This window comes from Pseudophryne corroboree, chromosome 7, assembly GCF_028390025.1.
Source record: "Pseudophryne corroboree isolate aPseCor3 chromosome 7, aPseCor3.hap2, whole genome shotgun sequence".
Lineage (NCBI taxonomy): Eukaryota > Metazoa > Chordata > Amphibia > Anura > Myobatrachidae > Pseudophryne > Pseudophryne corroboree.
In genome coordinates this window covers 24,378,156-24,405,114 of record NC_086450.1, presented here as the reverse complement: position 1 = coordinate 24,405,114, position 26,959 = coordinate 24,378,156, and the positions used below count along the sequence as shown (strand labels likewise).

General features: G+C 49.0%; 1 protein-coding gene across 3 annotated transcripts in view; it reads right to left on the bottom strand.

Annotated features, from left to right (window-relative positions):
* The window catches only part of NAB1 (NGFI-A binding protein 1), a 92,981-nt gene that overhangs the window by 7,215 nt on the left and 58,807 nt on the right, over positions 1–26,959 (bottom strand). For all 3 annotated transcript variants that reach the window (XM_063932761.1, XM_063932763.1, XM_063932762.1), the window contains exons 4-6: positions 25,509–25,560; positions 6,087–6,206; positions 5,201–5,351 (exon numbers count right to left, since the gene is read on the bottom strand). In XM_063932761.1, the coding sequence (XP_063788831.1) occupies positions 5,201–5,351; positions 6,087–6,206; positions 25,509–25,560 (323 nt within the window). The remainder of the gene's footprint in view (positions 1–5,200; positions 5,352–6,086; positions 6,207–25,508; positions 25,561–26,959) is intronic.

Here is a 26,959-nt window from a genome sequence, read left to right as displayed (position 1 = left end):
AATTCTGGCGGCTTCCGCCATCGCCGCTCAGCTCCTTGTGCCGCCTTGGCGGTTTACATGAGCCACTGCGGTGATGTTGTCTGACTGGATCAGAACCGGTTGGTCGCGAAGCAAGGTCTCCGCTTGACGCAGGGCGTTGTATATGGCCCTTAGCTCCAGGATGTTGATGTGAAGACAAGTCTCTTGACTTGACCAAAGACCCTGGAAATTTCTTCCCTGTGTGACTGCTCCCCAACGTCGGAGGCTTGCGTCCGTGGTCACCAGGACCCAGTCCTGAATGCCGAATCTGTGGCCCTCGAGAAGGTGAGCACTCTGCAGCCACCACAGAAGTGACACCCTGGCCCTGGTGGACAGGGTGATCAACCGATGCATCTGAAGATTTGACCCGGACCACTTGTCCAGTAAGTCCCATTGGAAAGTACTCGCATGGAACCTGCCGAAGGGAATGGCCTCATATGATGCCACCATCTTTCCCAGGACTCGAGTGCAGTGATGCACTGACACCTGTTTTGGTTTCAATAGGTTCCTGACCAGGGTCATGAGTTCCCGGGCTTTTTCTATCGGGAGATAAACCCTTTTCTGGTCTGTGTCCAGAATCATGCCCAAGAAAGGCAGACGAGTCGTAGGAACCAACTGCGACTTTGGAATATTGAGAATCCAGCCGTGTTGCCGTAACACTTCCAGTGAAAGTGATACGCTGTTCAGCAACTGCTCTCTTGATCTCGCTTTTATGAGGAGATCGTCCAAGTACGGGATAATTGTGACACCTTGCTTTCTTGAACTTGAACCTTTTCAGGTATAGGTTCAGGGATTTTAAATTCAATATGGGTCTGACCGAACCGTCCGGTTTCGGGACTACAAACATGGTCGAATAATAACCCCTTCCCTGTTGAAGGAGGGGAACCTTGACCACCACCTGTTGAAGATACAATTTTTGTATTGCATTTAACACTATTTTCCTCTCTTGGGGGGAAGCTGGTAGGGCCGATTTGAAATATCGTTGAGGAGGCATCTCTTCGAATTCCAGTTTGTAACCCTGAGACACAATTTCTATTGCCCAGGGATCCACCTGGGAGTGAACCCACATGTGGCTGAAATTTCAAAGACGTGCCCCCACCGGGCCTAGCTCCGCCAGTGGAGCCCCAGCGTCATGCGGTGGATTTTGTAGAGGCCGGGGAGGACTTCTGTTCCTGGGAACTAGCTGTGTTGTGCAGCTTCTTTCCTCTGCCTCTACCTCTGGCAAGAAAGGACACACCTCGGACTTTCTTGTTTCTTTGTGATCGAAAGGACTGCATTTGATAATGCGGTGCTCTCTTAGGCTGTGAGGGAATATAAGGCAAAACATTTGACTTTCCAGCTGTAGCTGTGCAGACCAGGTCCGAGAGACCCTCCCCGAACAATTCCTCACCCCTGTAAGGTAAAACCTCCATATGCCTTTTTGAGTCAGCATCACCTGTCCATTGCCGAGTCCACAGGACCCTTCTGGCAGAAATCGACATAGCGTTTATTCTAGAACCCAGTAGACTAATGTCTCTTTGAGCATCTCTCATATATAGGACAGCGTCTTTAATATGCCCCAGGGTCAATAATATAGTATCCTTATCTAGGGTATCCATTTCCTCAGACAAGGTATCCGTCCATGCCGCTACAGCACTACACACCCAGTCCGACGCAATTGCCGGTCTTAGTAAGGTACCTGAATGTGTATAAATGGACTTCAGGGTAAACTCCTGTTTGCGGTCAGCAGCATCTTTGAGGGTAGCCGTATCCTGTGACGGCAGGGCTACCTTCTTGGATAAGCGTGTTAAAGCTTTGTCCACCCTAGGGGAGGATTCCCATCGTAACCTGTCCGTTGGCGGGAAAGGATACGCCATAAGAATCCGTTTGGAAATCTGCAGTTTTTTATCTGGAGATTCCCAAGCCTTTCCACATAACTCATTCAGTTCGTGTGAGGGGGGAAAGGTTACCTCAGGCTTCTTTCCCTTATACATATGCACCCTCTTGTCAGGGACAGGGGTTTCCTCTGTGATGTGCAAAACATCCTTAATTGCTATAATCATATATCGGATGAATTTAGCCAATTTTGGCTGTAACTTTGCATCATCGTAATCGACACTGGAGTCAGAATCCATGTCGGTATCTGTGTCAACAATTTGGGATAGTGGGCGCTTATGAGACCCTGACGGTCCCTGCGACATAGGATCAGGCACGGGTTGAGACCCTGACTGTCCCAATGCATCAGCCTTGTAAAATCTTTTATGCAAGGAATTAACATTATCATTTAAAACCTACCACATATCCATCCAATCAGGTGTCAGCGCTGTCGGCGGAGACACCACATTCATTTGCTCCCGCTCCTCTCCCACATAGCCTTCCTCATCAGACATGTCGACACAAGAGTACCGACACACCCCACACACAGGGAATGTCCTTTCTGAAGACAGTTCCCCCACGAGGCCCTTTGGAGAGACAGAGAGAGAGTATGCCAGCACACACCCCAGCGCTATATATCCCAGGAATAACACAGTAACTTAATGTTAACCCAGTAGCTGCTGTTTATATCTTTTTTGCGCCTAATTATGTGCCCCCCCTCTCTTTTCAACCCTCTTCTACCGTGTATCAGCAGGGGAGAGCCTGGGGAGCTTCCTCTCAGCGGTGCTGTGGAGAAAAAATGGCGCTGGTGAGTGCTGAGGGAGAAGCCCCGCCCCCTCAGCGGCGGGCTTCTGTCCCGCTTAAATTGTAATTTTTGGCGGGGGCTCATACATATATACAGTGCCCAGCTGTATATATGTGGTCTTTTGCCAATATGAGGTCCCAAATGCTGCCCAGGGCGCACCCCCTGCGCCCTTACAGTGAACGGAGTATGTGAGGTGTTTGGAGCAATGGCCCACAGCTGCAGCGCTGTGCGTTACCTCTAGTGAAGATCACGAAGTCTTCTGCCGCCTGTGAAGTCTTCTTTGCTTCTCATACTCACCCGGCTTCTGTCTTCCGGCTCTGCGAGGGGGGCGGCGGCGCGGCTCTGGGACAGACGGCGAGGGTGAGATCCTGCATACCAATCCCTCTGGAGCTAATGGTGTTCAGTAGCCTAAGAAGCAGGACCTAGCTTCAGAGAGTAGGGCTGCTTCTCTCCCCTCAGTCCCACGATGCAGGGAGTCTGTTGCCAGCAGATCTCCCTGAAAATAAAAAACCTAACAAAATACTTTCTCACAGCAAGCTCAGGAGAGCTCACTGAACAGCACCCAGCTCGTCCGGGCACAGATTCAAACTGAGGTCTGGAGGAGGGGCATAGAGGGAGGAGCCAGTGCACACCAGGAACTAAATTCTTTCTTAAAGTGCCCATGTCTCCTGCGGAGTCCCCAGCATCCTCTAGGACGTTAGAGAAAGAAGGCTTTCTCTGAGAAAGGCGCGCTACGTCATTCTGTAGGTGTATCTCTGAGATAAGCGCGCTACGTCATGCTGCAGGTGTATCTGAGATAAGCGTGCTACGTCATGCTGCAGGTGTATCTCTGAGATAAGCGTGCTACGTCATGCTGCAGGTATATCGCTGAGAAAAGCGCGCTACGTCATGCTGCAGGTATCTCTGAGATAAGCGCGCTACGTCATGCTGCAGGTGTATCTCCGAGATAAGCGCGCTACGTCATGCTGCAGGTGTATCGCTGAGATATGCGCGCTACGTCATGCTGCAGGTGTATCGCTGAGATAAGCGCGCTACGTCATGCTGCAGGTGTATCGCTGAGATAAGCGCGCTACGTCATGCTGCAGGTGTATCGCTGAGATAAGCGCGCTACGTCATGCTGCAGGTGTATCGCTGAGATAAGCGAGCTACGTCATGCTGCAGGTGTATCGCTGAGATAAGCGCAATACGTCATGCTGCAGGTGTATCGCTGAGATAAGCGCGCTACGTCATGCTGTAGGTGTATCGCTGAGATAAGCGCGCTATGTCATGCTGCAGGTGTATCGCTGAGATAAGCGCAATACGTCATGCTGTAGGTGTATCGTTCAGATAAGCGCGCTACGTCATGCTGCAGGTGTATCGCTGAGATAAGCGCGCTATGTCATGCTGCAGGTGTATCGCTGAGATAAGCGCAATACGTCATGCTGTAGGTGTATCGTTCAGATAAGCGCGCTACGTCATGCTGCAGGTGTATCGCTGAGATAAGCGCGCTATGTCATGCTGCAGGTGTATCGCTGAGATAAGCGCAATACGTCATGCTGCAGGTGTATCGCTGAGATAAGCGCGCTACGTCATGCTGCAGGTGTATCGCTGAGATAAGCGCAATACGTCATGCTGCAGGTGTATCGCTGAGATAAGCGCAATACGTCATGCTGCAGGTGTATCGCTGAGATAAGCGCAATACGTCATGCTGCAGGTGTATCGCTGAGATAGGCGTGCTAAGTCATGCTGCAGGTGTATCGCTGAGATAAGCGCAATACGTCATGCTGCAGGTGTATCGCTGAGATAGGCGTGCTAAGTCATGCAGCATGTGTATCGCTGAGAAAAGCGCGCTACGTCATGCTGCAGGTGTATCGCTGAGAAAAGCGCGCTACGTCATGCTGCAGGTGTATCGCTGAGATAGGCGCGCTACGTCATGCTGCAGGTGTATCGCTGAGATAGGCGCGCTACGTCATGCTGCAGGTGTATCGCTGAGATAGGCGCGCTACGTCATGCTGCAGGTGTATCGCTGAGATAGGCGCGCTACGTCATGCTGCAGGTGTATCGCGGAGATAGGCGCGCTACGTCATGCTGCAGGTGTATCGCTGAGATAGGCGCGCTGCGTCATGCTGCAGGTGTATCGCTGAGATACGCGCGCTACGTCATGCTGCAGAATGTGACCCATCATATACAAGTCCAGGAGGAGTGACAATCACAGCCGGAACTCTGAGAAAACCAGTTGAGCTAGTTGTACAGCCAAATGCTAAACTAGAAAGATGAATAATCTTAGTGACTGTTTTGCGTAATTAAAAGCATTTAATGTATTATTATAATATTAATAGCAGCATTAGTACTTATAACAAATAAAAAGAATCCTATATTTAGAGATAAAACACGGAGAACAGCGGGAAGGGAGTGTAAAGTACAGGTATTATTAGAAACTTACGTCAGCATATAGTGGCATGTGATCTGGTGCTATGTGACGCCACCTGTCTATACTGCACTCTAACGGTACCACGCCATACACAGACACCCGTCTGCTATTACCTTGCCCATTGGAGCTCTCAGACGCCATGGCTGGGGGGTCACTCTCCTCTGCATTCTGCTTTACATGAACTTTCTGGGGACTATGCAAAACCTCATACCCTGAGCTCCGGAATACCTCCATCTGTTTCGCCACCACTTTTTCTATTTCACCCTAGAATACAAGAGGCTGAGGTTACATATTACTATTAGGTGTGAAAGTAACTGGATATAAATGTATTACACATATATACAGTGGGAATATTTGTAATGAATGCCGCAAGTTTTCCTGTAATCCCCGGAACCGTAGTCTGGCCTTATCCTATTGCAGCCTCTTTCCTACAGTGCGGAGTCTGCCCTCAGCTCTCACCTGCGTGATGGTGGAGAGTCACATAGGAATGTATTATGCAGCAGCCACACAGATGACAGCTGGTTAGACACCTCCCTGTCACCCCCAGAACCCCCTGGGGTATAACTGCAAGTGCCCCTTTGTGCGTACACACCATGGGACACATAAACCGCAATTTTTAGGAATGTTTACCCATGTGCGGTTGCAAAAAAAAAAAAATTTGCTCAACTCTCTCACCCTAATGTAACGTTATAGGAAAGATAGCCAGGATAAGGAAGACGTACGGGTGGTAAAGCTGGAATATACCACCTACCTGACTCTCTATAACGTAATCCTCTCCTACCCGCCTTATATTGTTCTCTGCCCCGCAATTATGATAAATGTTTCATGCAAAGCATTAACGGGACAGCAAGTGATCGCTAATCCTATGCACATAGCTGTCTACCACGATTACCAGTCACCTCCGCCATCAGTTGTGTGTGTAGCATACAGGGGTGTATAACTGCTGCGCAATAAGCGCATGGTATATAAATACCGGTTATAGAATCAATATGATCTCACCTGCAGACTCTGTACGGATGACTCCTCCCCGTTGGCTTTGGCGATGGTAAGCTGCTCTTTTAGAGACTCCAGTTGCTGGTGCAGTACGAGTAGTATCTCCTGGCAATCTCCAAAGCCGTCCTGTGGCAAAATAATACATCGCTAGTTAAGGAGAGACCCACCGTACTCGCTGCAATTATTATATGGAATAGCAAGGGGAAAAAGTATTTTCTTTATAAAACTTATTCAAATGTCTTAATATTAACAATGTTCTTTCTTTTTCATCCACTAGGGGTCACTGGAGTACTCTTGGGATATGGACGGTGCTATAACAGGGATAGGAACATTGAAACATTTAAATGTGTATCCCTCCTTCGCCTCCATACTCCCAAGATGCCCCAGTGTTTTTTGTGCCTCCACAGGGATAGCACGTTCTAGACTGAACTCCAGACTTTTATTTAAATGTATTTTTTTTTTTTAACCACAGCCCTTCCCAGCTTATTAAGAAGCTTGGGTCCGGGTCTGTGTGTGCTGCTACAGGCAGCAAAGGCTTGTCGGCGCTTGGAGAGAAGCACCGCCATAGACCTTCATAAGCATAAGCCTATTTCAGCCTTGGCTGAGGGTGCAGGACAGAGCTTGGAGAGAAGACCCGTCGGTGCTCCAGACCCCAGAAAAGGTACTTAGCGGGCAGTCAGCTCACGCTTCCACCGCTCTGTGTGTCAGTGTTACTGGGCTGTCTATAGTGGCGGTCAGCTCATGCTGCCGCCACTCCGGGGGTGTGGGAGTTTTTAATTGTAAAGTCGCTCCCCACATGGCGCTATCACCACCACTGCAGTAAGCGGACGGTCAGCTCACGCTGCCACTGCCCCGGATGTGTGGGGAGATTTTTAACAGTACGCGCTGCGAGGCTAAGTCACCCGTCCACCGCTCCCCACATATGGAGGAGAATGGCCCTATCACCGCCGCCGCTTGTCTCCGTCCCCGCTTACCAAATCCCCACCGCGGTCAGCTCACACATGGCTGCTGGGGGGGAGAGACATTCACTAGCGAGGCTTCTGGCGCTCACAGCTCCCAGGTGATGATCCGCTGCCCAGCTCCTGCCACCGCTCCCCAGATCCGCCAATGCCCGTCACTGCTCCCTGATTCCTCACTCGACCAGCGGTTTGGGGGGGGGGGGGGGGGGGGGGGGAAGAATAGCCCAGTGCGCTAAGGCTGCATGATTTCCCTCACAAGCCATGGCTATAAGGGGCAAAGCAGGCTATGAAGCCTACGATGGGGAGTGCCTTCTGTACATTCGTAAAGTCCTGTTTGCTACTACAGTATATATGTTGTTTATAAGAAAAAAAGCAAAAAAACCCCAGCAGAAATTTTGGGGCGGTCCTACAACACTCAGCCACTAGAGGGGGCAGAGGTGTTAGCAGGGTTTTTTTTTGTGAAACACAGACTAAAGGGGGTACTCACGGAGCGATATTCTAAGCAATCTGACTAGATTGCTTAGAATTTGAGCATTATCACTCCGTGTGTACCCCCTACAGCGATAGCAATGCGCAGCCCCGCACTGCTGCTAGATTGGCTCTCCCCCCGCACGCTCAGCAAAGATCGCGTTGTGCTGAGCGGCAGGAGATGTGTGCTGAGCGGTTCGCTCAGCACACATCTCTCCCGCATCGGCCCGTCTATATGGGCCTTTAGTGTGTACTACAGTGCAATGCACTCGGTCTAATACACACTTTAATTGTTTGTTTTTTTACTGAGTCATGAAAAATTTGTGTTCACTGTATTACTGTTGTGTATACTGTCTGTCTGTGTGCATCATAAGCTAATTAAAAATCTAAAAAGCAGCTTGTCTGCGATAACTGTGATATTGTGTTACGTGACGGAACTTCCACTTGCACAGTGTGCCTTGCAAATATGGGTCCAAATAAGGACCTCTGCCCTGATCCTCCTCTTTGGGCGATGATGATTTGGCGTCAGAGTTGTCCGCGGCACGCAAAGATCGTGAGGCACCAAAGTCTCAGCCAAGGTCAATGTAGTCTGAGCAGCCAGAGTGGGCTCAGGATATTTCTAGAATTGTATTCCACAATTTTACGCTTTGACGATTCAATGCCAGATCTTGTATCTCAGAATTGGGCCAGGAGTCAGATATTGAGGTCACTGAAGCCCAGGCATTGATGATCTCATCACAGTGGTACGCCAGGTGCTAGATTTCACTGAAACAGAGGAGCCCCTGTCAAAAAAATGAGGTTTTGTTGTTAAGAGACAAAGGGCGACTGTGTGTTTTCCTTATTCAGATTCTCTTAATAAGCAGTTGACGGAAGCATGGAAAAATCCTGGTAAACGTTTTACTATGCCAAAGTTGTTTCGGTCTAACTACCCCTACCCGCAGTCTATGACAACTAAATGGGAAACTTCACCACCAGTGGATTCCTCAATGTCGAAACTTTCAAAGAAGTTACCTATTCTAGTCCCAGCTGCAACTACGCTTAAAGACCAGTCAGAGCGTAAGCTAAAAGCTATGCTAAAGTCCATGTATAAAGCAGTAGGGGTGTTGCTTAGACCTGCTTTAGTTGGAGTTGGGTTAACAAGGCTGTGGTTGCATAGGTGAAACAGCTTAGGCAGGGCCTATAACAGGGTCTTTCCTCAGACCAGCTTATACTTCTTACGGGTCACATTTGTGAATCGGCTGAGTATTTAGGTACGGCTTCTATGGATGTTGGACAAGTTAGTTCTCGGATTTCAGCTTCAACAATTGTGGCCCGATGGGTGCTTTGGTTGCGTTCTTGGCAGGCAGAGGCTAAGTCACAACGAGGAATAGAGGCGTTGCCTTATACTGGCGATGTTTTATTTGGTCATGAATAGGACAGATGGCTTTCTCGAGCTACGGGGGGGGGGGGGGGGGGGTTTGGGGATCTGTTTTACTACTATTGCCCGCACCAGTTACTAAAAGGAAGTACGCTGGACCAGCGTTCAGATCTTCTACACCTCAGTTCTTTCAAAGCCATGCCCGAGGAACATCCGTACAGAGTAAACGTGGTACAAACCGTGGTTTTCAACAAACCACTAACCGTTGTCAGCCCATCTCAGATCTTCATTTGTGGGAGCACACCTTCAAACGTGGGTGGATCCGCAATTTAGTGTCCAGAGGTTACAAAATAGAGTTCCATGGGATATAATCAATGCGGTTTATCAAGACAGGTCTGCCTGTGTCAGCAGACAAGTAGGTAGTTCTGCAGACCGCTATTCAGTCTCTCGTAGATTCAGCAGTCTTGATTCAGGTAACAGTACACCAACAAGGTCAAGAGTTTTATTCCAATTTTTTTTGGTAGTACTAAAGCCGGATGGCTCGGTCAGACAGATATTGACCCTAAAAGGGGCTCAATCAGTACGTCAATTACTACAGTTTCAAAATGGAATCCCTGCGGTCAGAACCGCATCAGGCGTACTTAAGGTTTGCAGTACAACAAATCCATTATCAATTTCAGGCACTACCGTTTGGCTTCTCATCAGCGCCTCGGGTATTCACAAAAGTGATGTCTGTGATGATTGTTCATCTCAGGCCTCTGGCAGTGATAATAGCTCCGTATTTAGACAACCTTCTCATCAAGGCTTCGTCTCAACAAATACTCCTTCAAAATGCCTTACTGACGTACAATGTACTAGTTCAGCACGGCCGGATTGTCAACTTCAAAAAAATCAAGCCTGTTTCCGTCTCCACAGATTTAATTTCTAGGAATGATTCTGGATACGGTAGATCAATGAATTTACCTGCCAGTGTAGAAAACACAAAGTATTCGTCATCTGGTACAGTTAGTGCTCACACCACGGACAGTCTCGGTGCACTTGTGCATTCGACTGTTTGGAAAGATGGGGGCATCCTTCGAAACACTCCAGTTCGGAAGATTTCACTCAAGTCTTTTTCTGGTAGTTCTTCTTGCACAGTGGTCAGGCTCGCATCTACAAATTTATCAGACAGTGCGGTTGTCTCCAAGGGCCAGAATATCTCTACTCTGGTGGCTCAAAATACAAAATCTCAACGCGGGGGAAAAAGGTTTGGATTCTGGAATTGAATAATTCTAACGACGGACAGCAGTCTCAGAGGTTGGGGAGCAGTAGTCCTACATTGTCAGCTTCAGGGTATATGGTCAGACCTAGAAAGATTACTGTCAATAAATGTCCTGGAACTCAGGGCAATTTACAACGCTCTGCAACAGTTAGTTCACATACTCCAGTCTCAGACTGTTTAGGTTCAGTCAGACAATGTGACGGCAGTCGCATACATCAACAAACTTAAGCAAGGAGGAACTCGAAGTCGCATGGCCATGCGAGAAGTTGCTCGAATCCTCAATAGGGCCGAGCATCACCAAGTGATATTATTGGAGGTTTCATTCCAGGAGTGGACAACTGGAAAGCAGATTCTCTCAGTCATCAGGATTTTCATCCAGGAGAACAGGCCTTACATCCAGAAGTTAGTCCAGCGGTGGGATGGATCTAATGGCATCTCGCCAAAATCATCAGACACCCACGTATGTGTCCAGAACAAGAGATCCAAAGGCAGTGACAGTAGATGCTCTCCCAATAGCGTGGCCAAACAGCCTCGTGTATCTATTTCCACCATTTCCGCTGCTTCCTCGATTGCTAAAGCAGATCAAAACAGAGTCCACAACCGTCATGCAAGTGGTGCCTCATTGGCCTCTCCACAACTAGGTGGAGGCACATAGTGAATTAAATCCCCCTCTCTTGTTGGGATCCACTGGGGGTGGGTTACAAATATATGGAATAACTGATGCTACCTATTAAGGAACAGTACTGTATGTACTAAGAATGACTCTAGCCCACTACTGCCTGTGTGCTTCTCGGTAACCGTGGAGAACTGGAAGCGTGCGGTTGCATTTCCACCCCAATGTGAATAACTCCTTAGTAAGTTCAGCTCCTGCCTGGAGTGCAGCAGTTATCAATGCCAGCCACTGCCTGCACATAACGCCAGTACCCCGGGGGCCAGAGCTACACTGCAGGGTGGGCACAGTCTGACAATCGCCAGTTTGTTACCCCCAGTGGCCTTTACTGGTATAAGACAGGATTAGACTGGCTTTATCTGTGGGGTTTTATCCTACAGAGATCCCGGGGAGAAGATAACCGGCTCGGACTGCTTGGCTGATGGCGCGAGGGCCACATCTCTCTCACAAGACGCCAAATCAGGAAAAACACAGGCGTTTCCAAGTGTTGTCAGGGCGGGTGTGTGACGTCAGCTCCAGCCCCGATCGGCCTGTCTGTATCGCACTGTAGGAGTAAGTCCTGGCCTGCGCACAGACTGGAGAAATCATTTGATGGTGAGTTGTGAATGGATTTGCAGCTGTCCGATGTCTGGTGATGTTTTTGCACGGCGTACACATGCATTCACACTTGCACGGGGCGGGTTTTCACTCTCTGTGGACGGCGGCTATCTAATCGCAGACCTCTGCAAAAACGCACATCAGCGTTGGGCCCTATATCCCTGAACAAGGTACCCTATTATTTAGTAACCTTCTCTGCATCCAGTACTCATCCAGAGATCAATCCTGCGGTGAAATGAGGGGTCACCTCGCCCCATCGTTGTTGCGTCTCATTTCCACAGTTAATGGAATATGAGCATTTTCCCACATAACGTGGTCTGGATACCTTCTATCACTTCATGTCCCCTGGCTAAGGAGAGCTGTGCAGTGGGTATGGTAATATAGAACCCTCTCTCCTTCAAATAACCCACTATGGGGGAGGTGTATCAAACCTTAGAGAAAGTGGAGAGAGATAAAGTACCAGCCAATCAGCTCCTAACTGCCATGTTACAGGTTGTGTTTGAAAAATAACAGATGCTGATTGTCTGATGCTTTATCTCTCTCAAAGGTTTCATCTTTCCCTACATGCTTAAATAATGTCTCTGAAAGCTCTGGATCTCCCCGGGGGGGACCAAACCTACAAAACCCAGCCTGACCCCGAGGTGCAGCAGCTCCCATTACTGCTGGTAGCGGGACTATGTAGACAGAGGGCTGGCCGGGCTACACCGCCAGTGTCAGTCAGTGCTGAGCTTGCAGATCTGCAGGAAACCACGGAGCGTGACACCGGTAATCTAATCTCCAGTGATAAAGTCCTTTGTTAAAGGTCCACCGTGGTTATCTGCGGACATCTTGCAGGAGCTCAGGCATGAAGATTGGCTGGAAAGAGACAATCAGGGAGCCAGAAGTGAGAGCATCACCCTGGAGTATGAGAAGCAGGAAAAAAGGGCTGTGCTGGGGCACCAGAGGCCGGAACTCAGCAGCAGGATTATGGAAGATGGAAGACAGGACCAGCAATGGGTCCATAGAGTAGGAGTAACTGTGACGGATCGCAAGGACCAATGGGCTTTCTCCTTCGCCTTGGATGGGGTCAATGAGGCACCAGTATTCTGGCAAACCCCAGACCAGTATAGCATCTTCCAGTTTAGCCCAATACCAGTGGCCGGCATACTAGATAGCCGACACATTCAAGCAGGCCTAAAAGTGGCTTTCAATGCAAGCAGCATTATAATAGTGCTTAGTCCAGTTACTACATACAGGACAGGGCCTCACTGCCTATATCCATATGAATTACTTATAGCTTTATTATACCTATATGTCAATTTGAGAACTCTATTAATGTACTCATTGTATGGATCTGTATATATGTAGATGCAGTGATAATAGCCAATCTCTAATCTCCCAGTGCAAGGTCCATACCTGTTGTAAACACAATAGAGAGACACCACACCCTGGTTACCTTTAGTTATAGGTGTATGACGGCCGACACTGATAAGAATGCAGCAACAAAGCAGAATAATCCATAGGGTGCAAAAATTAATGCGGGTATGTGTGCTCCCAGTTGCTATTGGTTGGTATTCAATTTAGAAAAAAAAAAAAAAAAAAAGAAGATTCACAAACTTTTTGCAGACAAAACCTGCAGGAATTTATAAAAAAAATATATATATTGTAGAACAGCGCACCCAGAAATGTTTTTTATTTTTTATTAAATATTGGGTCGCAATAATTTCTCTGACGTCCTAAGTGGATGCTGGGACTCCGTAAGGACCATGGGGAATAGCGGCTCCGCAGGAGACTGGGCACAACTAAAGAAAGCTTTAGGACTACCTGGTGTGCACTGGCTCCTCCCACTATGACCCTCCTCCAGACCTCAGTTAGAATCTTGTGCCCGGCTGAGCTGGATGCACACTAGGGGCTCTCCTGAGCTCCTAGAAAGAAAGTATATTTTAGGTTTTTTATTTTACAGTGAGATCTGCTGGCAACAAACTCACTGCAGCGAGGGACTAAGGGGAGAAGAAGCGAACCTACCTAACTGGTGGTAGTTTGGGCTTCTTAGGCTACTGGACACCATTAGCTCCAGAGGGATCGACCGCAGGACCCGACCTTGGTGTTCGTTCCCGGAGCCGGCCCCCTTACAGAGCCAGAAGCAAGAAGTGTTCCGGAAAATCGGCGGCAGAAGACTTCTGTCTTCAACAAGGTAGCGCACAGCACTGCAGCTGTGCGCCATTGCTCCTCATGCACACCTCACACTCCGGTCACTGATGGGTGCAGGGCGCTGGGGGGGGGGGGTGCCCTGAGGGCAATATAATACACCTTGGCTAGCAAATCATCACAATATATAGTCCCAGGGCTATATATGTGATAAATTACCCCTGCCAGAATCCATGAAAAAGCGGGAGAAAAGTCAGCCGAAAAAGGGGCGGGGCTATCTCCCTCAGCACACTGGCACCATTTTATCTTCACAGTGCAGCTGGAAGATAGCTCCCCAGGCTCTCCCCTGTAGTTTTCAGGCTCAAAGGGTTAAAAAGAGAGGGGGGGCACTAAATTTAGGCAAAATATGTGTATACAAGCAGCTATTGGGGGAAAAATCACTCAGTTATAGTGTTAATCCCTGCATTATATAGCGCTCTGGTGTGTGCTGGCATACTCTCTCTCTGTCTCCCCAAAGGACTTTGTGGGGTCCTGTCCTCAGTCAGAGCATTCCCTGTGTGTGTGCGGTGTGTCGGTACGGCTGTGTCGACATGTTGGATGAGGAAGGTTACGTGGAGGCGGAGCAGAGGCCGATAAATGGGATGTCGCCCCCTGTGGGGCCGACACCAGAGTGGATGGATAGGTGGAAGGTATTAACCGACAATGTCAACTCCTTACATAAAAGGCTGGATGACGTAACAGCTGTGGGACAGCCGGCTTCTCAGCCCGCGCCTGCCCAGGCGTCTCAAAGGCTATCAGGGGCTCAAAAAACGCCCATTACCTCAGATGGCAGACACAGATGTCGACACGGAGTCTGACTCCAGTGTCGACAAGGTTGAGATATATACACAATCCACTAGGAACATCCGTTACATGATCTCGGCAATGATAAATGTGTTACACATTTCTGACATGAACCCAAGTACCACATAAAAGGGGTTTTATTTTTGGGGAGAAAAAGCAGCCAGTGTTTTGTTCCCCCATCAGATGAGTGAATGAAGTGTGTAAAGAAGCGTGGGTTCCCCCGATAAGAAACTGGTAATTTCTAAAAAGTTACTGATGGCGTACCCTTTCCCGCCAGAGGATAGGTCACGTTGGGAGATATCCCCTAGGGTGGATAAGGCGCCCACACGTTTGTCAAAAAAGGTGGCACTGCCGTCTTAGGATACGGCCACCTTGAAGGAGCCTGCTGATAAAAAGCAGGAGGCTATCCTGAAGTCTGTATATACACACTCAGGTTCTATACTGAGACCTGCAATTGCCTCAGCATAAATAGTGCTGCTGCAGCGTGGTCTGATACCCTGTCAGATAATATTAATACCCTAGACAGGGATAATATTTTGCTAACATAGAGCATATTAAAGACGTCGTCTTATATATGAAGGATGCACAGAGGGATATTTGCCGGCTGGCATCCAGAATTAATGCAATGTCCATTCTGCCAGGAGGGTATTAGAGACCCGGCAGTGGACAGGTGATGCTGCCTTTAAAAGGCACATGGAGATTCTGCCTTATAAGGGTGAGGAATTGTTTGGGGATGGTCTCTGGGACCTCGTATCCACAGCAACAGCTGGGAAGAAAATTTTTTACCTCAGGTTTCCTCACAGCCTAAGAAAGCACCGTATTTTCAGGTACAGTCCTTTCGGCTTCAGAAAAGCAAGCGGGTCAAAGGCGCTTCCTTTCTGCACAGAGACAAGGGAAGAAGGAAAAAGCTGCACCAGACAGCCAGTTCCCAGGATCAAAAATCTTCCCCCGCTTCCTCTGAGTCCACCGCATGACGCTGGGGCTCCACGGGTGGAGACAGGTGCGGTGGGGGCGCGTCTCGGGAACTTCAGGGACCAGTGGGCTTGCCCACAGGTGGATCCCTAGGTTCTGCAAGTAGTATCACAGGGATACAGGCTGGAGTTCGAGGCGACTCCCCCTCGCCGTTACCTCACATCAGCCTTGCCAGCTGCCCTCGGAGAAAGGTAGTACTGGCGGCAATTCACAAGCTGTACTTCCAGCAGGTGAAATCAAGGTTCCCCTCCTTCAACAAGGCCGGGGTTACTATTCCAAAATGTTGTGGTACCGAAACCAGACGGTTCGGTGAGACCCATTCTAAAATTGAAATCCTTGAACACTTATATACGAAGGTTCAAGTTCAAAATGGAATCGCTCAGGGCGATTATTGCAAGCCTGGAGAATTTCAGGGTATCACTGGACATCAAGGATGCTTACCTGCATGTCCCTATTTACCCTCTTCACCAGGAGTACCTCAAAATTGTGGTACAGGATTGTCATTATCAATTCCAGACGTTGCCGTTGGTCTGTCCCCGGCACCGAGGGTATTTACCAAGGTAATGGCCGAAATAATTATACCGTACTTGGACGATCTCCTTTTAAAGGCGAGGTCCAGGGAGCAGTTGTTCGTCGGAGTAGCACTATCTCGGGAAGTGCTACAACAGCACGGCTGGATTCTGAATATTCCAAAGTCGCAGCTGGTTCCTACGACGCGTCTACTGTTCCTGGGTATGGTTCTGGACACAGAACAGGATAAAAAGGGTTTCTCCCGGAGGAGAAGTCCAAGGAGTTGTCATCTCTAGACAGAGACCTCCTAATACAAATACAGGTGTCGGTGCATCAATGCACGCGAGCCCTGAGAAAGATGGTAGCTTCTTACGAAGAAATTCCATTCGCCAGGTCCCATGCAAGGATCTTCCAGTGGGATCTGTGGGACAAGTGGTCCGGGTCGCATCTTCAGATGCATCGGCGGATAACCCTGTCTCCAAGGGCCACGGTGTCGCTGTTGTGGTGGCTGCAGAGTGCTCATCTTCTAGGGGGCCGCAGATTCGGCATACAGGACTGGGTCCTGGTGACCACAGATGCCAGCCTTCGAGGCTGGGGGGCAGTCACACAGGGAAGAAACTTCCAAGGCCTATGGAAAAGTCAGGAGACTTCCCTACACATAAATGTTCTGGAACTAAGGGCCATTTACAATGCCCTAAGTCAGGCTAGACCCCTGCTTCAACACCGGCCGGTGCTGATCCAGTCAGACAACATCACGGCGGTCGCTCATGTAAACCGACAGGGCGGCACAAGAAGCAGGATGGCGATGGCAGAAGCCACAAGGATTCTCCGATGGGCGGAAAATCATGTGTTAGCACTGTCAGCAGTGTTCATTCCCGGAGTGGACAACTGAGAAGCAGACTTTCTCAGCAGACACGACCTCCACCCGGGAGAGTGGGGACTTCATCCAGAAGTCTTCCAAATGATTGTACACCGTTGGGAAAGGCCACAGGTGGACATGATGGCGTCCCGCCTCAACAAAAAGCTACAAAGATATAGCGCCAGGTCAAGGGACCCTCAGGCGATAGCTGTGGACGCTCTGGTAACACCGTGGGTGTACCAGTCGGTGTATGTGTTCCCTTCTCTGCCTCTCTTACCCAGGGTAATGAGAATAATAAGAAGGAGAGGAGTAAGAACTATACTCATTGTTCCGGATTGGCCAAGAAGAACTTGGTACCCAGAACTCCAAGAAATGATCTCAGAGGACCCATGGCCTCTGCCGCTCAGACAGGACCTGCTGCAGCAGGGGGCCTGTCTGTTCCAAGACGTACCGCGGCTGCGTTTGACGGCATGGCGGTTGAACGCCGGATCCTGAAGGAAAAGGGCATTCCGGAGGAAGTTATCCCTACGCTAATTAAAGCTAGGAAAGAAGTGAACGCAAACCATTATCACCACATATGGCGGAAATATGTTGCGTGCTGCGAGGCCAGGATGGTCCCAAAGGAGGAATTTCAGCTAGGTCGATTTCTGCACTTCCTACTGTCAGAGGTGACTATGGGCCTAAAATTGGGTTCCATTAAGGTCCAGATTTCGGCTCTATCGATTTTCTTCCAAAATAGAACTGGCTTCACTGCCTGAAGTTCAGACTTTTGTTAAGGGAGTGCTGCATAGTCAGCCCCCGTTTGTGCCTCCAGTGGCACCGTGGGATCTCAACGTGGTGTTGGATTCCCTGAAGTCGCATTGGGTTGAGCCACTTAAATCCGTGGAGCTACAATACCTCACGTGGAAAGTGGTCATGCTGTGGGCCTTGGCGTCGGCCAGGCGTGTATCAGAATTGGCGGCTTTGTCATGCAAAAGCCCTTATCTGTATTTTATATGGATAAGGCGGAATTGAGGACTCGTTCCCAATTCCTTCCTAAGGTGGTATCAGTTTTTCATGTGAACCAACCTATTGTGGTGCCTGCGGCTACTTGGGACTTGGAGGATTCCAAGTTACTGGACGTAGTCAGGGCCCTGAAAAGTATATGTTTCCAGGACGGCTGGAGTCAGGAAAACGGACTCGCTATTTATCCTGTATGCACCCAACAAGCTGGGTGCTCCTGCTTCTAAGCAGACTATTGCTCGCTGGATCTGTAGCACGATTCAACTTGCACATTCTGCGGCTGGACTGCCGCACCCTAAATCTGTAAAAGCCCATTCCACGAGGAAAGTGGGCTCTTCTTGGGCGGCTGCCCGAGGGGTCTCGGCTTTACAAATTTGCCGAGCTGTTACTTGGTCGGGTTCAAACACTTTTGCAAGAGTCTACAAGTTTGATACCCTGGCTGAGGAGGACCTAGAGTTTGCTCATTCGGTGCTGCAGAGTCATCCGCACTCTCCCGCCCGTTTGGGAGCTTTGGTATAATCCCCATGGTCCTTACGGAGTCCCAGCATCCACTTAGGACGTCAGAGAAAATAAGATTTTACTCACCGGTAAATCTATTTCTCGTAGTCCGTAGTGGATGTTGGGCGCCCATCCCAAGTGCGGATTGTCTGCAATACTTGTATATAGTTATTGCCTAACTAAAGGGTTATTGTTGAGCCATCTGTTGAGAGGCTCAGTTATATTTCATACTGTTAACTGGGTATAGTATCACGAGTTATACGGTGTGATTGGTGTGGCTGGTATGAGTCTTGCCCGGGATTCAAAATCCTTCCTTATTGTGTCAGCTCTTCCGGGCACAGTATCCTAACTGAGGTCTGGAGGAGGATCATAGTGGGAGGAGCCAGTGCACACCAGGTAGTTCTAAAGCTTTCTTTAGTTGTGCCCAGTCTCCTGCGGAGCCGCTATTCCCCATGGTCCTTACGGAGTCCCAGCATCCACTACGGACTACGAGAAATAGATTTACCGGTGAGTAAAATCTTATTTATGTTTATTATGATCCCAAAGAAAAGCATTTTGACCTTTAGATGTTTATTTTGACGTCATTTGAGGCTATTTCCCCCCCCCCCACTGATAATGACATGTAATTATTGGACGAATTAGGCTGATTGAAAACTACCAATTGCTTAATAAGTCAAAGGGGTTTCCAGTGGGTTCTGATGCTGGTCACAACATTTTTTTTAACTTAAAATAGGGATTTTCCCTGACTCTGTACATGGTCTGGGGCTGCAGAATTACCGTGGCTGAATTTCCCTCAGGCAACGGAATAGGAAAAGCCCAGCAGTTGCGGTTTATTAAAGTGTCACCTGCAATTGACTATGCCTCATAATGTGTTATTTAACATGTAAAACTGGAGCTTATATAGAAGATTATATACAGCAGGGGTATTCTACATGTGGTCCTCCAGCAGCTGTGGAACTACACATCCCAGCATGCCCTGCCAGTTTTGCTATTAGGGCATGCTTGGCTGTGTAGTACCGCAGAAGCTAGGGTGGGGGGGGGGGGAGGGTGCATGTTGAATGCCCCTGATGTACGTTGGCGCAAGGTTCCCAGCAGATAGTTGTGGAATCAGTAGCCACATTGACTTACACTACTAGTCTGCTGGATAACCCATCTAAATGGTAGAACCAGCCGAGCAAACACACAGAAAACATGTGACATCTTTCCCACGTTTGCAGATGGCCGGATGGTCACTGAACCCCCCTCTCCATGCCATTTAACCATTCATATCTGCTTAAGGTCTTAGAATCTCTTTGTTAGTCACCAGCTCCTATAAGTTCCTGTTTTGATGACGGGGAGATTAAAAAATAAATAAATAAGAATTTACTTACCGATAATTCTATTTCTCGTAGTCCGTAGTGGATGCTGGGGACTCCGTAAGGACCATGGGGAATAGCGGCTCCGCAGGAGACTGGGCACATCTAAAGAAAGCTTTAGGACTATCTGGTGTGCACTGGCTCCTCCCCCTATGACCCTCCTCCAAGCCTCAGTTAGGATACTGTGCCCGGACGAGCGTACACAATAAGGAAGGATCTTGAATCCCGGGTAAGACTCATACCAGCCACACCAATCACACCGTATAACTTGTGATCTAAACCCAGTTAACAGCATGATAACAGAGGAGCCTCTAGAAAAGATGGCTCACTACAGCAATAACCCGATTTTTTGGTAACAATAACTATGTACCAGTATTGCAGACAATCCGCACTTGGGATGGGCGCCCAGCATCCACTACGGACTACGAGAAATAGAATTATCGGTAAGTAAATTCTTATTTTCTCTAACGTCCTAAGTGGATGCTGGGGACTCCGTAAGGACCATGGGGATTATACCAAAGCTCCCAAACGGGCGGGAGAGTGCGGATGACTCTGCAGCACCAAATGAGAGAACTCCAGGTCCTCCTCAGCCAGGGTATCACTTTTGTAGAATTTTACAAACGTATTTGCTCCTGACCAAGTAGCTGCTCGGCAAAGTTGTAAAGCCGAGACCCCTCGGGCAGCCGCCCAAGATGAGCCCGCCTTCCTTGTGGAGTGGGCATTTACAGATTTTTGGCTGTGGCAGGCCTGCCACAGAATGTGCAAGCTGAATTGTACTACAAATCCAACGAGCAATAGTCTGCTTAGAAGCAGGAGCACCCAGCTTGTTGGGTGCATACAGGATAAACAGCGAGTCAGTTTTCCTGACTCCAGCCGTCCTGGAAACATATTTTTTCAGGGCCCTGACAACGTCTAGCAACTTGGAGTCCTCCAAGTCCCTAGTAGCCGCAGGCACCACAATAGGTTGGTTCAGGTGAAACGCTGAAACCACCTTAGGGAGAAACTGAGGACGAGTCCTCAATTCCGCCCTGTCCGAATGGAAAATCAGATAAGGGCTTTTACAGGATAAAGCCGCCAATTCTGACACGCGCCTGGCCCAGGCCAGGGCCAACAGCATGACCACTTTCCATGTGAGATATTTTAACTCCACAGGTTTAAGTGGTTCAAACCAATGTGACTTTTGGAACCCAAAAACTACATTGAGATCCCAAAGTGCCACTGGAGGCACAAAAGGAGGCTGTATATGCAGTACCCCTTTTACAAACGTCTGAACTTCAGGGACTGAAGCTAGTTCTTTTTGGAAGAAAATTGACAGGGCCGAAATTTGAACCTTAATGGACCCCAATTTCAGGCTCATAGACACTCCTGTTTGTAGGAAATGTAGGAATCGACCCAGTTGAATTTCCTCCGTCGGGCCTTACTGGCCTCGCACCACGCAACATATTTTCGCCAAATGCGGTGATAATGTTTTGCGGTTACATCCTTCCTGGCTTTGATCAGGATAGGGATGACTTCATCCGGAATGCCTTTTTTCCTTCAGGATCCGGCGTTCAACCGCCATGCCGTCAAACGCAGCCGCGGTAAGTCTTGGAACAGACAGGGTCCTTGCTGGAGCAGGTCCCTTCTTAGAGGTAGAGGCCACGGATCCTCCGTGAGCATCTCTTGAAGTTCCGGTTACCAAGTCCTTCTTGGCCAATCCGGAGCCACGAATATAGTGCTTACTCCTCTCCATCTTATCAATCTCAGTACCTTGGGTATGAGAGGCAGAGGAGGGAACACATACACTGACTGGTACACCCACGGTGTTACCAGAGCGTCTACAGCTATTGCCTGAGGGTCCCTTGACCTGGCGCAATACCTGTCGAGTTTTTCCCAACGGTTTATAATCATGTGGACGACTTCTGGGTGAAGTCCCCACTCTCCCGGGTGGAGGTCGTGCTGAGGAAGTCTGCTTCCCAGTTGTCCACTCCCGGAATGAATACTGCTGACAGTGCTATCACATGATTTTCCGCCCAGCGAAGAATCCTTGCAGCTTCTGCCATTGCCCTCCTGCTTCTTGTGCCACCCTGTCTGTTTACGTGGGTGACTGCCGTGATGTTGTCCGACTGGATCAACACCGGCTGACCTTGAAGCAGAGGTCTTGCTAAGCTTAGAGCATTGTAAATGGCCCTTAGCTTTAGGATATTTATGTGAAGTGATGTCTCCAGGCTTGACCATAAGCCCTGGATATTCCTTCCCTGTGTGACTGCTCCCCAGCCTCGCAGGCTGGCATCCGTGGTCACCAGGACCCAGTCCTGAATGCCGAATCTGCGGCCCTCTAGAAGATGAGCACTCTGCAACCACCACAGGAGGGACACCCTTGTCCTTGGTGACAGGGTTATCCGCTGATGCATCTGAAGATGCGACCCGGACCATTTGTCCAGCAGGTCCCACTGGAAAGTTCTTGCGTGGAATCTGACGAATGGGATTGCTTCGTAGGAAGCCACCATTTTACCCAGAACCCTTGTGCATTGATGCACTGAGACTTGGCTCGGTTTTAGGAGGTTCCTGACTAGCTCGGATAACTCCCTGGCTTTCTCCTCCGGGAGAAACACCTTTTTCTGGACTGTGTCCAGGATCATCCCTAGGAACAGAAGACAAGTCGTCGGAACCAGCTGCGATTTTGGAATATTGAGAATCCAATCGTGCTGCCGCAACACTACCTGAGATAGTGCTACACCGACCTCCAACTGTTCCCTGGATCTTACCCTTATCAGGGAATCGTCCAAGTAAGGGATAACTAAAATTCCCTTCCTTCGAAGGAATATCATCATTTCGGCCATTACCTTGGTAAAGACCCGGGGTGCCGTGGACCATCCATATGGCAGCGTCTGAACTGATAGTGACAGTTCTGTACCATAAACCTGAGGTACCCTTGATGAGAAGGGTAAATTTTGACATGAAGGTAAGCATCCTCGATGTCCCGAGACATCATGTAGTCCCCTTCTTCCAGGTTCGCAATCACTGCTCTGAGTGACTCAATCTTGAATTTGAACCTCTGTATGTAAGTGTTCAAAGATTTTAGATTTAGAATCGGTCTCACCGAGCCGTCCGGCTTCGGTACCACAACAGTGTGGAATAATACCCCGTTCCCTGTTGCAGGAGGGGTACCTTGATTATCACCTGCTGGGAATACAGCTTGTGAATGGCTTCCAAAACTGTCTCCCTGTCAGAAGGAGACATCGGTAAAGCCGACTTTAGGAAACGGCGAGGGGGAGACGTCTCGAATTCTAATTTGTACCCCTGAGATATCACCTGAAGGATCCAGGGGTCTACTTGCGAGTGAGCCCACTGCGCGCTGAAATTCATTGAGACGGGCCCCCCACCGTGCCTGATTCTGCTTGTAAAGCCCCAGCGTCATACTGAGGGCTTGGCAGAGGCGGGAGAGGGTTTCTGTTCCTGGGAACTGGCTGATTTCTGCAGCCCTTTTCCTCTCCCTCTGTCACGGGGCAGAAATGAGGAACCTTTTGCCCGCTTGTCCACGAAAAGACTGCGCCTGATAATACGGCGTCTTCTCATGTTGAGAGGCGACCTGGGGTACAAACGTGGATTTCCCAGCTGTTGCCGTGGCCACCAGGTCTGAAAGACCGACCCCAAATAACTCCTCCCTTTAATAAGGCAATACTTCCAAATGCCGTTTGGAATACGCATCACCTGACCACTGACGTGTCCATAACCTTCTACTGGTAGAAATGGACAACGCACTTAGACTTGATGCCAGTCGGCAAATATTCCGCTGTGTATCACGCATATATAGAAATGCATCTTTTAAATGCTCTATAGGCAAAAATATACTGTCCCTATCTAGGGTATCAATATTTTTAGTCAGGGAATCCGACCACGCCAACCCAGCACTGCACATCCAGGCTGAGGCGATTGCTGGTCGCAGTATAACACCAGTATGTGTGTAAATACATTTTAGGATACCCTCCTGCTTTCTATCAGCAGGATCCTTAAGGGCGGCCATCTCAGGAGAGGGTAGAGCCCTTACAAGCGTGTGAGCGCTTTATCCACCCTAGGGGGTGTTTCCCAACGCACCCTAACCTCTGGCGGGAAAGGATATAATGCCAATAACATTTTAGAAATTATCAGTTGTTATCGGGGGAAAACCACGCATCATCACACACCTCATTTAATTTCTCAGATTCAGGAAAACTACAGGTAGTTTTTCCTCACCGAACATAATACCCCTTTTTGGTGGTACTCGTATTATCAGAAATGTGAAAAACATTTTTCATTGCCTCAATCATGTAACGTGTGGCCCTACTGGAAGTCACATTTGTCTCTTCACCGTCGACACTGGAGTCAGTATCCGTGTCGGCGTCTATATCTGCCATCTGAGGTAACGGGCGCTTTAGAGCCCCTGACGGCCTATGAGACGTCTGGACAGGCCCAAGCTGAGTAGCCGGCTGTCTCATGTCAACCACTGTCTTTTATACAGAGCTGACACTGTCACGTAATTCCTTCCAACAGTTCATCCACTCAGGTGTCGACCCCCTAGGGGGTGACATCACTATTACAGGCAATCTGCTCCGTCTCCACATCATTTTTCTCCTCATACATGTCGACACAAACGTACCGACATACAGCACACACACAGGGAATGCTCTGATAGAGGACAGGACCCCACTAGCCCTTTGGGGAGACAGAGGGAGAGTTTGCCAGCACACACCAGAGCGCTATATATATACAGGGATAACCTTATATAAGTGTTTTTCCCCTTATAGCTGCTGTATCTTTAATACTGCGCGTAATTTGTGCCCCCCCTCTCTTTTTTAACCCTTTCTGTAGTGTAGTGACTGCAGGGGAGAGACAGGGAGCTTCCCTCCAACGGAGCTGTGAGGGAAAATGGCGCCAGTGTGCTGAGGAGATAGGCTCCGCCCCCTTATCGGCGGCCTTATCTCCCGTTTTTTTATGTATTCTGGCAGGGGTTAAATGCATCCATATAGCCCAGGAGCTATATGTGATGCATTTTTTGCCATCCAAGGTGTTTTTTTATTGCGTCTCAGGGCGCCCCCCCCAGCGCCCTGCACCCTCAGTGACCGGAGTGTGAAGTGTGCTGAGAGCAATGGCGCACAGCTGCAGTGCTGTGCGCTACCTTGTTGAAGACAGGACGTCTTCTGCCGCCGATTTTCCGGACCTCTTCTGCCTTCTGGCTCTGTAAGGGGGCCGGCGGCGCGGCTCTGGGACCCATCCAGGCTGGGCCTGTGATCGTCCCTCTGGAGCTAATGTCCAGTAGCCTAAGAAGCCCAATCCACTCTGCACGCAGGTGAGTTCGCTTCTTCTCCCCTTAGTCCCTCGATGCAGTGAGCCTGTTGCCAGCAGGTCTCACTGAAAATAAAAAACCTAAACTAAAACTTTCACTAAGAAGCTCAGGAGAGCCCCTAGTGTGCACCCTTCTCGTTCGGGCACAAAGATCTAACTGAGGCTTGGAGGAGGGTCATAGGGGGAGGAGCCAGTGCACACCAGATAGTCCTAAAGCTTTCTTTAGATGTGCCCAGTCTCCTGCGGAGCCGCTATTCCCCATGGTCCTTACGGAGTCCCCAGCATCCACTTAGGACGTTAGAGAAAAATACCTTGCAGCCAATGAGATCATTGAAACATTCACAGCAACAGAGTATTTCAGGAGATGAAGGTGCTGCGGGAGACAGGAACCTGTGCACACATTGCGGGATACTGTATCACTTATACCAGGCGTGTCCAAACTGCGGCCCTCCAGCTGTTGTGAAACTACATATCCCAGCATGCCCTAACACAGTTTTGCTGTCAGTGAATGCTAAAGCTGTGTCAGAGCATGCTGGGATCTGTAGTTTCTCAACAGCTGGAGGGCCGCAGTTTGGACATGCCTGACTTATACCCTGCGCCTCTCCACCGCATTCTATCTACCAGACGGATAAATAGGTCACATTACCTCAATTTTAATTCTTTTTGGCAACAGCTCATCTCGGTCCTCACATTTAGACCTGGAATAGAGAAGGATAATTACAAAATGTTCGCTTTCAGGGTTCTCGCCTCTCAGAAGAAATATATTTTAGGCAATTAAAAAAGCTGCAGAAAAGAAAGCAACGTTCATACATGAATATCACGCACTATGTATATATATCTATCCGTGCAGATGCCATCATAAAGGGGCAAAAAAGATCTTCTATCCAATATACAAAAAAAAAATAAGAATTTACTTACCGATAATTCTATTTCTCGTAGTCCGTAGTGGATGCTGGGGACTCCGTCAGGACCATGGGGAATAGCGGCTCCGCAGGAGACAGGGCACAAAAAGTAAGCTTTTAGGATCACATGGTGTGTACTGGCTCCTCCCCCTATGACCCTCCTCCAAGCCTCAGTTAGGTACTGTGCCCGGACGAGCGTACACAATAAGGAAGGATATTGAACCCCGGGTAAGACTCATACCAGCCACACCAATCACACCGTATAACTTGTGATCTGAACCCAGTTAACAGTATGACAAACGTAGGAGCCTCTGAACAGACGGCTCACAACAAATAACAACCCGATTTTTTTGTAACAATAACTATGTACAAGTATTGCAGACAATCCGCACTTGGGATGGGCGCCCAGCATCCACTACGGACAACGAGAAATAGAATTATCGGTAAGTAAATTCTTATTTTCTCTAACGTCCTAAGTGGATGCTGGGGACTCCGTCAGGACCATGGGGATTATACCAAAGCTCCCAAACGGGCGGGAGAGTGCGGATGACTCTGCAGCACCGAATGAGAGAACTCAAGGTCCTCCTCAGCCAGGGTATCAAATTTGTAGAATTTTGCAAACGTGTTTGCCCCTGACCAAGTAGCAGCTCGGCAGAGTTGTAATGCCGAGACTCCCCGGGCGGCCGCCCAGGATGAGCCCACTTTCCTTGTGGAATGGGCCTTGACAGATTTAGGTTGTGGCAAGCCTGCCACAGAATGTGCAAGTTGAATTGTGCTACAAATCCAACGAGCAATCGTCTGCTTAGAAGCAGGAGCACCCATCTTGTTGGGTGCATACAATATAAGCAGTGAGTCAGACTTTCTGACTCCAGCCGTTCTTGAAATATATATTTTCAATGCCCGGACCACGTCCAACAACTTGGAATCCTCCAACTCGTTAGTAGCCGCAGGCACCACAATAGGCTGGTTCAGGTGAAACGCTGACACCACCTTAGGCAGAAAATGAGGACGCGTCCGCAGTTCTGCCCTGTCCGTATGGAAAATCAGATATGGGCTCTTATATGATAAAGCCGCCAATTCTGATACTCTCCTGGCTGAAGCCAGGGCCAGTAGCATGGTTACTTTCCATGTAAGATACTTCATCTCCACCGATTTGAGCGGCTCAAACCAATGGGATTTTAGAAAATCCAAAACT